Source organism: Rhincodon typus, chromosome 15 (assembly GCF_021869965.1).
Source record: "Rhincodon typus isolate 14 chromosome 15, sRhiTyp1.1, whole genome shotgun sequence".
NCBI classification, from domain to species: domain Eukaryota; kingdom Metazoa; phylum Chordata; class Chondrichthyes; order Orectolobiformes; family Rhincodontidae; genus Rhincodon; species Rhincodon typus.
The window spans coordinates 25,535,809-25,548,132 of record NC_063346.1 but is presented as its reverse complement, the minus strand read 5'-3'; the positions used below and the strand labels follow the sequence as shown (position 1 = coordinate 25,548,132).

General features: G+C 40.5%; 1 protein-coding gene across 3 annotated transcripts in view; it reads right to left on the bottom strand.

Moving 5' to 3' along the window:
• piezo1 (piezo-type mechanosensitive ion channel component 1) overlaps positions 1-12,324 on the bottom strand; it is a 322,059-nt gene that overhangs the window by 104,346 nt on the left and 205,389 nt on the right. For all 3 annotated transcript variants that reach the window (XM_048605766.1, XM_048605768.1, XM_048605767.1), the window contains exons 10-16: positions 10,756-10,852; positions 8,880-8,986; positions 7,383-7,643; positions 5,826-5,931; positions 3,230-3,405; positions 2,752-2,900; positions 1,770-1,943 (exon numbers count right to left, since the gene is read on the bottom strand). In XM_048605766.1, the coding sequence (XP_048461723.1) occupies positions 1,770-1,943; positions 2,752-2,900; positions 3,230-3,405; positions 5,826-5,931; positions 7,383-7,643; positions 8,880-8,986; positions 10,756-10,852 (1,070 nt within the window). The remainder of the gene's footprint in view (positions 1-1,769; positions 1,944-2,751; positions 2,901-3,229; positions 3,406-5,825; positions 5,932-7,382; positions 7,644-8,879; positions 8,987-10,755; positions 10,853-12,324) is intronic.

The window sequence follows — 12,324 nt, the reverse complement described above, 5'->3', positions numbered from 1 at the left end:
GGACTGAGGAGATGTTAAGTCCTGTTAATATTGGTCAGCCAGGGCCTTCTGATTGGCCCAGCTTAACAACCCCAATCAAGGACCTTGTAGCATATTAGACCCACCTGGCTCCAATCACTACATGCACCAAATTTATTTATCCAAGGTGGAACTGTACATTTTTGATTCTGATGGGAGTCATTTAAAACCTGCTGTCTGACCATTCATCAAGATCAGGCCGTCACTCAGCCATGGGTGGCAGGAGGGGGATGAGGAAGTCTGACTGGCATTATTGGGGCAATGAATGAGTATGTATGGGACGGTGCAAAGTAAAATTATATCTTTCAGAGAAAATTGGGAATCAATGGCCAGCACTGAGGTTGGCCCTTAATTATGTCCTCTGACACCACAACCCACAAGTTTCACAACTCTCTGATCTGTTTAAATAAAAAACTCAAACTTGAACACTGAGGGAGAACTGGGTCCAGAGCACAGTTCACATGTGCAGGTGTACATTGCACAGGCACAACAATCAAAGATCTAAAATCCAGCATAATGCCTGTCTCAACAGAAAAACAACCTAGGAAAGCAGACAGCCACCTCAACTGCCAGTCTGTCCTGTATAACGTGGGATTCTTGGTCACCCTGATTGCCAGACAAACAGATGAATCAGGAGCAAGATTGCATGATTCAGGCCCTGAAGCCTGCTCTGCTATTCAATAAGATCATGACTGATTTGACTATGGCTCAATTCTACTTTTCTGTTTTGCTCCTGTCTATTTTGACTGTTGCTAATCAAAAATCTTTCCAACTCAGCCTTCAATAACTCAAGTACCACTGTTGTCTGATGAAAGGAATTCCAAAGACCAAATGACCCTTTGAAAGAAAAGAAATTCTTAGCTCAGTCTTAAATAGGAGACTACATAAGAAATGGCATTGGTGTTGGGCTGTGCTGAGGGGTCATGTTGAGGGGTGCCTAAGGTCAGCTGAGCAGATAGTACATATTATGTTTTAGCTCTAAACTAGCAAAATTGTGAAGACCACGACACTGACAGTTATGTCACAACAGGAGTAAAGGTGTCTCATAATAAAAATATTATGTGTTTAAGTTTTTAAAAGTCACAATTGTGATTAATATTTTTGATTGTGAACATTTTCTGATATTAAATGCTGGTAAATGACAAGCAATTATCTTTGCTGCTGATAGTTCTTCTAATTGGAACACACAGTTAAAATTTGCACAACAAGAATTCAGCATATATGCAGGTTCCATGACATAGTTTTGCAGTGTACTTAGTCAAGCAGCTGGGGGAGAAGTTAATTTTGAGTTTTCCAATGTTTCTTAGTCCCAGACTGCTCTATAATTCAAATGTGAATATGTTATACATGTTAAAAAAAAATCTGTGGCAAGGACTCACCATCTCTGGTGTAATAATTAGTAAATCTGTTTGGAATATGGGAAGCTTGGGACCATGAGGGAATGTCAAACTCTCATGATCCATGCATCCTTACATTACAATATGCATGTAGAGTAAGGCCAGAGAAAAATTCCACTGTTGTCTTAAACAGTTTCATGATTCACTAAGATAACTGTGTAAACCCAATTACATCAAAATTCCAGGAGCTTTGCAAGCTCTGTTCTTTGGTACATCATTGGAAGAATCAAGAAAAATGTAAAAATATTTGAAGAGGTTCTATGTATGTCACATCAAAATAGATGTCCGAATGATTTCATTAAACATATTTGTATCATTAAACTTGCATCTATCCTGGGTATGTAGGAGTCTTACCGGTGCAGTGGCCCTTTGTCCTTTATGGGAACATGTTCCAGATCAGTAATCTGCATGAAACGACGGTGGAAGTAATGCAGTTGTAGAATACAGGCCAACAGGAAAAAGGCAGGGATCAGAATGCTGGAAAAGAGCTCACTGACACTGAACTGCTCCAATCCCATGTCAGCTAACCTGCAATATGAAAGAACAATATTCAACTGTTAAGTTTACAAATAAGAAACTAAATAATGAGGATATTCTTTTTTTGGATATCTTGGAGTCTGACATGGATGGGAACCATTTGCCTGTCATATGCCCTCCACAACAACATACCCACTTACCCATGTCGAAAGTTGGCAGACTTGGGGCTCCAGGAGTTCCTAGTGAGTCTTACAGGAAGTTAACCAGCTAAAATCCTGTAGCTACCCAGCCTCAATTGCTAGAGTGCTCCTCAATGTTCATTCAGCCATGGCCACCAATCTCTTGATAAATTGACTGGCAGGGCTCTCTGGTGTTGATGGGAATAATCTGATATCTTCAGCAAATGATAAAATCAGTTGGTTTTTCAAACTCTTTGGAGAACTCTGGATCTGCCTATTATAGTACATTCACCGAGTTTGCCACAAAAGATGGACTGAGTGTCATCATTACACTGTTAGATATTATGATCATATTGCCCAGAAAGAAACCTCACTTACTACTCCCTCTTGCCTCCAAAATAAATAGTTATTAGTTGGCCATGTGCAACAAAGAATTATTTTAACCATTACTAAGTTTCCCTGACATAACACATGGCATGAACCACAAACATATTTGAAAAAAATCTTAAAATCTTAAGAGTTTCTCTTTTTCTGTGCATACACGTAATTAGCATATTGTACACTAAATCATCTCTGCAAATATTTCAATATTTATTATTCAAGATTTGATTTTTGACAGATATCTACTGTTCCAAGGTAAGTAAAACAACTGCATTTGTCAGAATTAAAAATACACATACTGTTCATCTGTTAATCCGGTAAAATTTTTCCAGTACTGTGGGAATTCAGCAAACTGGAAAGTGTAAACTGAAATGAGGACCAGCATTGTATATGCAACGACCAACCACCAGAATACCTTCAGCAGTTTACGCCATATAAAGTAACAGACCTATAAAATGAATAGGAAAAATAAGACATTAGCAAAGGCACAGATTCAACAGTTCCTTTATAGAACATTTTTAAAGCAGCATGTACTTTCAAATTAAAAGATAGGAGAGTAATCTCACTTCATGCTGTCCTACACATGGACCAATTCAAGTTACAGTCAAGCATATCAAGTTGCTCCACAAGCTTTGTTTGTATGTATTATGCCACACAAGTATTTTGGATTTTACATGTATTACATAGCCATATATTTTCTTAACTATCTCCCATTTGGCAATTACTGCTGAGTTACTGTTGTTACTATTGACTAGGATTTGACTATTGTAATCTCACCTGGTAGAATGAGAGGCAAAGTAGGAACAGGAACATATAAACTATTTTATACACAACTATTCTTCCAGTAAAACTGACAACGAAGAACATCCCTGCACAAACGTAAATCCAGTACTTTGCATGAAAACTCATTATTAGCTCTCCAAGTGTTTTCAATACTTCATTCTTCTGTCGACCTGCAATGTAAAAAGAGTAAAAGTGGAAAATGTGAACATTGCAGAATTCAAACATTGCAGAATTCAAACATTTGTACAGCTGGGTTGAACTGAAAGCAGGTAGGAATATAAAAGATAGGAGCAGAAGTGAATCTTTCAATCCTTACAGTTGCTGTACCATTCAACACGATCACAGCCGATGTTTGTTGCTGCACAATGCCCTGAATCCCTCAACTTCCAAACATTTACCTGTCTCAAAGCTTGAAGATATTTAACAGCCACATAACTACAGCTGAGGGAGATAATTCCAAAGGTTCAGAAATTTAATTTCAATTTTCCTTTGGCTTGGGATGGTATGCTCTCAATTCTAATCCTCATGGTTGAATTCTTTGCTCGATTTACCACTTACAAAGGATGTACTTCTGGAACTTTGTAAATCACTTGCCATTGAGACAGTAGGAAGCATGAACCAAGCCCTGAGAAGGATTACAATGGACCTATGGTAGGTTCATAATTTCATGGTCCAAAGATAAAACTGCGAAGTCAATAAATTGGGGAGTTGAGTAAGAGACACAAGCTACATTTTCTGAAAAATTAAAACTAAAAAAAAAGCAGTGTTGTCAAGATGATGTTGAAACTATAACACTGTCTAATGTTAGTGACGGCCTGCAAAATTGATCACCTCCTCCTGAACTTTTGAGTTTTATCTCAGTCTTTGAAGGAAGTCAGATTTTCATCACAGAGGAAATAGAAACCTGCCCTTTTGATAACGTGATTCTTCTTCAATATGACAATAAACAGGAAAAAAAAATGACTGTGGCTAGATTTGAGCTCAACTTGTTAGGAAACAGGTTTTAAAAAGCACTGATCACAGAAGATTAAAAAATTACTTCAGAAGATTACTGTCTAGAAACATGTGCCAACGAATAACATGATTAGAGAGCACAGAAACACACCATTCAATCTAATTAATCTGTGCTGATATTTATACCCTTCCATTCCAACTACTTCCTCTCAGCCATGCAGCTTGCTTTTCTATTTCCTTTACTATCATGGACTTGTCCAATTTCCTTTTGGGTATTCAAGCTATTTGCCACAATCACAAATGAATTCTATATTCTAAACACTAGGAAAGAAATTTTTCATTTCTCTATTAGATGTAGAAGTAAATATGTTGTGTTTATGAACCCTAGTTTCAGATTGTCCCACAAGTTTCTCTCCACAACTATCTTGCTGAACCCTCTCATTATTCCTTTCCAAAGAAAGCCGCAGCACCTTTGATCTTTCCTCATCGCTCCAGATACCATCCTTGTAAATTTAATACACATACAAATAAATCCCTGTACGTAATTGTTATTTTAATAGCTTTGTTGACCTCCAAAATTGCTTTTAATGATTTTTTTCACAAATGTACATAGAAATAATTGAAAATCATTCGGTCACGTGTTTTGCCTCAGTTTTAAATGTCAGTGGTCAGTAATGATCAAGCACATTGAGGTAAAGTGTCAGATTTGGGTCTTTAATCTTTTGGGAACAGATTAAAGCACATTGAGTGATAAGATGATCATGATTAATCAAAAAAGATGAACTTGCAAGTTGGAAACAGCTAGGCTGCAAATAATCAGTTTCGAATTTGCATGATATCTGTTAGCTTCAAGCCCCAGAATGTCTGAATCTTGTTCCACATATTATCCAATGTACATTGGCTTCTCCTTGGTGTTGCCAGGTTTATGCCTTGCACTTTTTTAAAAAATTACAACAGCTAGTTGGCTGCTGTGTTTTGGCTGAGGCCTTTGCTTTTTGCCAGTTGAGCAGAATTCTCATCGTTTGTGACCATGTACTGATGCTTATGCAAGCTCCGGAAGGTGAAAACGTTTTCAATTCTGACAGCAACAGTTAGGTACAGCAGGTGCCTAACAGTCTCATTTAGCCATAACTAGTAATTTTCTCAATCAGGCTCATGGGCTGAGGTGCCCTCTTGTGGTGCAGTGGTAGAGTTCCTACCCCTGGACTGAAAGGCCTAGGTTCAAGTCCCACCTGCTCCAGAGGTGCATAATAACATCTCCAAACAGGTTATTTAGAAAAATAGGACAGGCTCTAGGACTGGACAAATCTATCTGAATCTGTTAGGTCAGCTGAAGTAATTAGAAGATATTAAATCAGTCATAAGCTTCTGCTAATAGAAATCAAATGATTATTTACATAACTTATTGGCATCCCCTAGTATTTCATGCAGGGCTGCACCAGATTTTGAAACAGTCTGTCCCCTGTAAATTTAAATTACCTTTTCTAACCCTGCCTTACTAACCAGTTGATCATAATACTCAAGTTAGTAGCTTTGTTAATATGGACCGATTAATTTAACCAAAATAATTCTAATAGGAATTACACCCACATGGTGGGGTATAAAGGCTTTTGTTGATAGTATATTTGTTACTCACCTGCCTCAACCACAGTCACTTCTTTCAGTGGGACATCTTTCTGCTTCAAGCATTTCTCTTTTACAAATTGGCGCAACAAGAGCCAGAAAGTGAGTGTGTACAGAAGCTGGTGATTAAAAAAAATATAAGTAGTTGGTTTTCACAGCTACAACAGTAGAAGATGATCATTCATTGGGTAGACAAGGAAAAAATATTTTTGTACAAGCTAATAAGAGTTCACATCTTTCAAAATCACAGTAAAGTTTCTATTTTCTGATTATGTCCAAATTCTGCTCATTTGATAGTCAAAGTATTTGTATAAAAATATTGCATTTTTAATTCCAAATGAAAAGTTCAAAGAGATCACCCAGCAGGTTTTTAAGTGTCAAATGCTCTACTTTTTGTTAAAAAAAATATAAGCCCATAGGCTGCCAATATACACATACGAAATACATGTATCATGGGGTGTGGTATTACAGCATGGAATTCAGCAGCGTCCAGGACTGATTCCTGGTCTGTGCTGAAGCACAGGTTGTACAGGTCGTTGGTGAGGCCTCTTCTGGATTATTGTGTCCAGTTCTGGTCTCCCTGTTGTAGGAAGTATATTATCAAGCTGGAGAGGGTTTAGAAGAGATTTACCAGGATATTGCCGGAGGGTTTGCGTTATAAGGAGAGGCTGGATAGACTGGGACATTTTTCACCGGAGCGTAGGACGTTGAGAGGTGACCTTATTGAGGTTTATAAAATCATGAGGGGTATAGATAAGGTGAATGGCAGATGTCTTTTCACTAGTGTAGAGGATTTCAAGACAAGGGGGCATTTTTTTTTTTTTTTTAAAAGGTTAGAGGAGAAAGAATTAATAAAGACATAAGTGGCAAGTGTTGTTTTTACACAGAGAGCAGTTCACGTGTGGAGTGAACTTCCAAAAGTGGTGGCTGCGGTTATGATCACAACGTTTAAAAGACATTTAGATAAGTACATGAATAAGAAATGCTCGGAGGGATATGGACCAAGCACAGGCAAGTGGGACTAATTTAATTTGGGATTCTGGTCTGTATGGACAGATTGAACTGAAGGGCCTGTTTCCGTGCTGTATGACTCTATGCATTGCAATCATCTTCAGTGAAGCTGAATTAGGAGGGAAGAAAAGAAATTGCCCTCCTCCCAATCACCATCCAGTGATGAGCATTGAAAAATGTTGGGTGAAGGGAAGATAGGGTTTAGGTGGCAGTGACAAGCAGGGCAGGTGGGACTAGTTTAGTTTGGGATTATGTTTGGCATAGACTGGTTGGACTGAAGGGTCTGTTTCCGTGCTGTATGACTCTATAACAGTGAAGGTGTGTTTGGAATGGGATGGTTAACAGCAGAGGAAGGCCAGGCAGTCGGTGTTGCTGCTGCTAATTAAACTGTAATTGGTGCTTTGAAGGATCTTCATGGAAATGCCGAGACAGAGACAAATGGGACTCGAGGGGATTTCAATTTTAGATTGATAGTGTTACTGTCGTATGTACATTCGCATCACAGCAATTCTTTTTTTAAAAAAAACTATTTCAGTGTTAAGACTTATTTGAAACTGACCACTACACCCAGGCGTAGACAGTGATACTCCATACGGACTAAACCAAGCTGAGTAAGAACCATAAACCCAATTTTGGTTGGGAGCTCCTCTGTCAGGTCCATTCCCCAGATATACTGCAAGCTGCACAGCATGATCCCATACAGCAGAATGAATGGAGAACACAGCATTGCCAGGTGCCGCCGACTTCGCACAATCCAGATAAGGCAAGCCCAAATTAGAAGGACAAAGGTTAACCAGCTGTGGAACGTAATACTCCAGACCTAGGAAGAGAAGACTTTTAAAATTACAAAGAAATGACACATGTAACTAAGAGTCTTAATTCCAAACTACTTTCAGAATAGGCTCAAAAATGAAAGAATTTCTTTATATATAAGGTTGGATCTCACGGTCTCTCAGGTGGTTTGGAAAGTGAATGAGCAGGAATGCTGATAAAATCCAGTGGGTGTCCTGCCTTTCGCTGTCTCACACGCCATAAGCCTGTCTGCAGGTTTATGGAGTTTGGTGGCAGTCCCAGGCGAGATGCTTGTCCTTAGGCCTAATCAGGTCATTAATTAATGATCACTTCCAGTCCTTATCTCTCCACCACGGGCGTTTTACAGTCTGTAAGGGGAATGCCTTCACCATGCAGGAAGTCTTTAATTCTAGCTGCATGAGTTGGTGTTGGGCAAGGGTTATGGAGAAGGAACCTGCTTTGTGGGTCGCCTGGGAACATGGGAAGCAACCTCCCCACCAGGTCATGCACTCAACTTTAAACCATCTGTCATCCGCTTGAACCCAGTCCTCTACCCTCATCACCAAGATTTCAGCCTTTTCACTTACCCAGGCTCCTTAGTGCAGTTGGAGTTCCTGTAGTCCCAGCAGTTAGCTAATGTGTCACTCTGACACTGCTAGGTCTACAGTAGGACTTCCTCCCTGGTTATGAGCAGAGGAATCAATTTAACCCAATTAACACTGCTCCCATTGCTGTGGGGCAACCACAGGGATCGGAGGCAAGCTCTATCTCCCTCCTCCACCCTGAACCTTTTGGCAGATGTGGTGGGGTTTGTGATGGCCCATAAAATCCAGCCTGCATTTCCTCTACTTAAACTAAATAAGTGTAATGTGGCAAGCACCAACTTAAAAATTGCATAACAAAGCAAGCAGGAGACCACGCAAACACATGCCAGTGTTTCCGCAGCCAGAATGTCATATTAATACAGTCTACCCTGGGATTTTCAGGAGTGCCCTGCTTATCAATGACCAGCAGTAAACTGTTTAGCCCTAATGATAGATTGAGTACAATCTCTTTGTATTTAGGCAGTTGGCGTTGGAATGATGGATGATAAATTGTAAAGAGAGGGGAGAGATGAAAAGTGGCTTTCCATAGTGGGGAATGAGGTGGAGAGTGGAATTTGACTCTTTTAGATTTTAAACTTCAGGCATCGTATACTTTATCATACATTGGTAGCTCAGCAATGCCACAGTCAAAATAGCGGAAAGAACCAGGCTTTACTCACCATCATGACAATCAGTGCACAGATATAACTTTGTTGCATGATGAGATGCCCCAGGTCATAGAGTGGTGACTGAGACTTTACAGGTTTGGATGTGGTATTGTAACTGACTGCAATGAAAAAGAAAGAACAATTTGGGGTGATATCTTTTGTTTAAATTAAAATTTATTTAAACTATACAAGTAAACAATTCAGACAAATCGGAGAAAAAGTGATGAAAAATAATTTCAGATCCATGGTCATCCCTCATTTCTAGAGGGTAGAATACTTGTAGCTCACTGCTTGTCAATCAGTAATGATTCTTAGAGGCTGGTAAGTAAATTCTGCATCTCTTTTATTTGTTACCAAAAAGAGTTACTTCTGCATTATTTTTTTTTTGCATAGGTATAATGCAATAGCATCAAGTGAGCAGACTGCAAACCCCACAAACAATGTTTATGATTTTCCAGGAACCACTTAACACTGCAATCAACTGATCACACAAATTACAGACATGCCAAAGATTATTATATCAACTACAGCAAATTAATTCCAACTTAACGATATTGAATTACATAAATAAAATATTAAAAACAGAAAACGTACAAAATTTAAGTAATCAGCTAATAATCACAACAATTTGTGTGATAGAAAAGATTTAACAAAAGCTATTGTAGTCTAAAGTGACTATCTTTCAAAGGGAGTGCATTGCTCTGAGAAATGAACCAGGGAATAGCTATGGCCAATTTTGTTGAGTTGAAAGAGATGCAGTGCATATAGATATTATTTCTGTCTGCAAAGAACAGGATCTATGTATTAACATGTGTAGCTTCCAGTACACATCTATTTATGTACCTGGCCATCACTGACAGTTCCTCAAAACAAGCATAAAATTGGCCCAGCCTGATTTGTCTGTCCTCAACGTGCCAACCCCAAAGCCATAGACCTCTGAGCAGAGACAAGAGTGAGCCCTGAGGGAAGGGGTAAGGTTAGATTTAGAGTTCTGAGGAAGGGTCACCGCACCCGAAATGTTAACTGTGTTTTTTCCTTCCCAAATGCTGCCAGACCTGCTGAGCTTTTCCAGCAACTTTGTTTTTGTTCCTGATTTACAGCATCCGCAGTTCTTTCAGTTTTTATTTAGGTCAGATTTAGAGCCAGGATTCAGCTGTCCCTCTTAACATACTTCCGCTGTGTATCCTCAGCATTAGTTTATGTATTATGTACAGAGTCAGTATTTTGGCTTGTTGGATGAGGCATTGCCATATGATATAGTTTGTAGCAAATTCTTGCCCATGCACCAAAGTCCATTTGTCTCCTCCAGTGAGGCTTTCTGAGTCCACTTTAAACATTATCCCTTCCCTCCTTGAGATCATATGCCACTCAAATTGTGAAAACTCAGTAGGCTTTAGAAACCAATTCTTTAGCATGCAGCTGCAGTGTCCTAATCAGCGGAGCTGAATTCTCATGATCAATGCTGCAGTTTGCTTGCCTGGTTTCCCAATTGGTTTGCTTGCTGGTGGAAATTGTCCAGAATTAGGATGTACCTTTGGTTTGTGACCAACTTGCATTACCATTTACAAAATGTGCTGACAACAGCAACATTGCAGTCTAAAGTCTCTCTGCTGTTATGATCTCCTGGCAGTGCCAACCACCTGAAACACATGGACTTGGGTCATCTGCACCAGTTGTTATTTTCACCAGAATCAAGGAAAGCATTGATCAGCTGATCTCCTTTCTGTATTCTATACTTACATCAATAACAGATTCTTTAAAATATACTGACTAGCTGGGAAAAAGACATGGTAGCCATGACCAGTCCAAATGCTCTGTTTTGATTGTGCTAATTGGCCACCATTATCATGTCAGCATCACAAGTGGTCTACGTCCAATTTGAACTTACAAGGTTCAGCTGCATCTGGTTGGCTTGATCCGCTGATGATACGTAGTGTGTAATTGTCTCCTTCGTCATGATCACCTTTGGCAGGTTGCAGCATGGGCTGGTAAACATCATAGAGTTTATAGCATCATCTTGTAGAATATGCACACACTGTAGCATTAACTAGCAAAACATTTTCACGTACTAAGATTCTCACATACTAAGATCTGGAACTCAGCCAAAGGAGGTGCCAAACGCAGACAAGGCATATTTCTGCACAGAGAGGACAAAATAAAATTACAACAATCAAAGCTATAAACAGAAATATGAGGGATACCCATGTGTGGGTAGTATGCGTGGAGAGAGATAGAGAGATAGAGAGAGAGAGAGAGAGAGAGAGAGACAGACAGACAGACAGACAGACAGACAGCACGCAAGAGAGATAGAGAACTTATGTTTCAAGTCAGTGGACTTTTATCCACGTCGATGTTTCAATTTTACGAAAGTTAGAGAATGCTTTCAGATACCTGAAAATGAGCAAAAAGGCAGAGGAAGGTGTGTGCCCACATCTTGAGAAGTAATTGGCTATAGCACCAGAATTAAAACAGAGGTAATTTAAAAGTACAACTTACAAAACACATTGTTGATACTTCTGAGATAACAAGGTGTAGGGCTGGATGAACACAGCAGGCCAATCAGTATCAGAAGAGCAGGAAAACTGACGTTTCGGGTCTAGACCCTTCTTCAGGAATGGGAGAGGGGAAGGGGATTCTGAAATAAATAGGGAGAGAGGGGGAGGCAGATAGAAGATGGATAAAGGAGAAGATAGGTGGAGAGGAGACAGACAGGTCAAAGAGGTGGGGGCGGAGCCAGTAAAGGTGAGTGTAGGTGGGGAGTTAGGGAGGGGATAGGTCAGTCCAGGGAGGACGGACTGGTCAAGGAGGCGGGATGAGGCTAGTAGATAGGAGATGGGGGTGGGGCTTGAGGTGGGAGGAGGGGATAGGTGGGAGGAAGGACAGGTTAGGGAGGTGGGAACGAGCTGGGCTGGTTTTGGGATGCGGTCGAGGGAGGGGAGATTTTGAAGCTTGTGAAGTCCACATTGATACCATTGGGCTGCAGGGTTCCCAAGCAAAATATGAGGTGCTGTTCCTGCAACCTTCGGGTAGCATTGTTGTGGCACTGCTGGAGGCCCAGGATGGACATGTCGTCCAAGGAGTGGGCAGGGGAGTTGAAATGGTTCACAACTGGGAGGTGCAGTTGTTTGTCACGAACCGAGTGTAGGTGTTCTGCAAAGCGGTCCCCAAGCCTCTGCTTGGTTTCCCCGATGTAGAGGAGGCCACAACGGGAACAGCGGATGCAGTATACCACATTAGCAGATGTGCAGGTGAACATCTGTTTGATGTGGAAGGTCTTCTTAGGGCCTGGGATGGGGGTGAGGGGGGAGGTATTGGGGCAGGTGTAGCACTTCCTGCAGTTGCAGCGAAAAGTGCTGGGTGTGGTGGGGCTGGAGGGGAGTGTGGAGTGGACAAGGGAGTCACGGAGAGAGTGGTCCCTCCGGAAAGCAGATAAGGGTGGGGAGGGAAAAATGTCTTT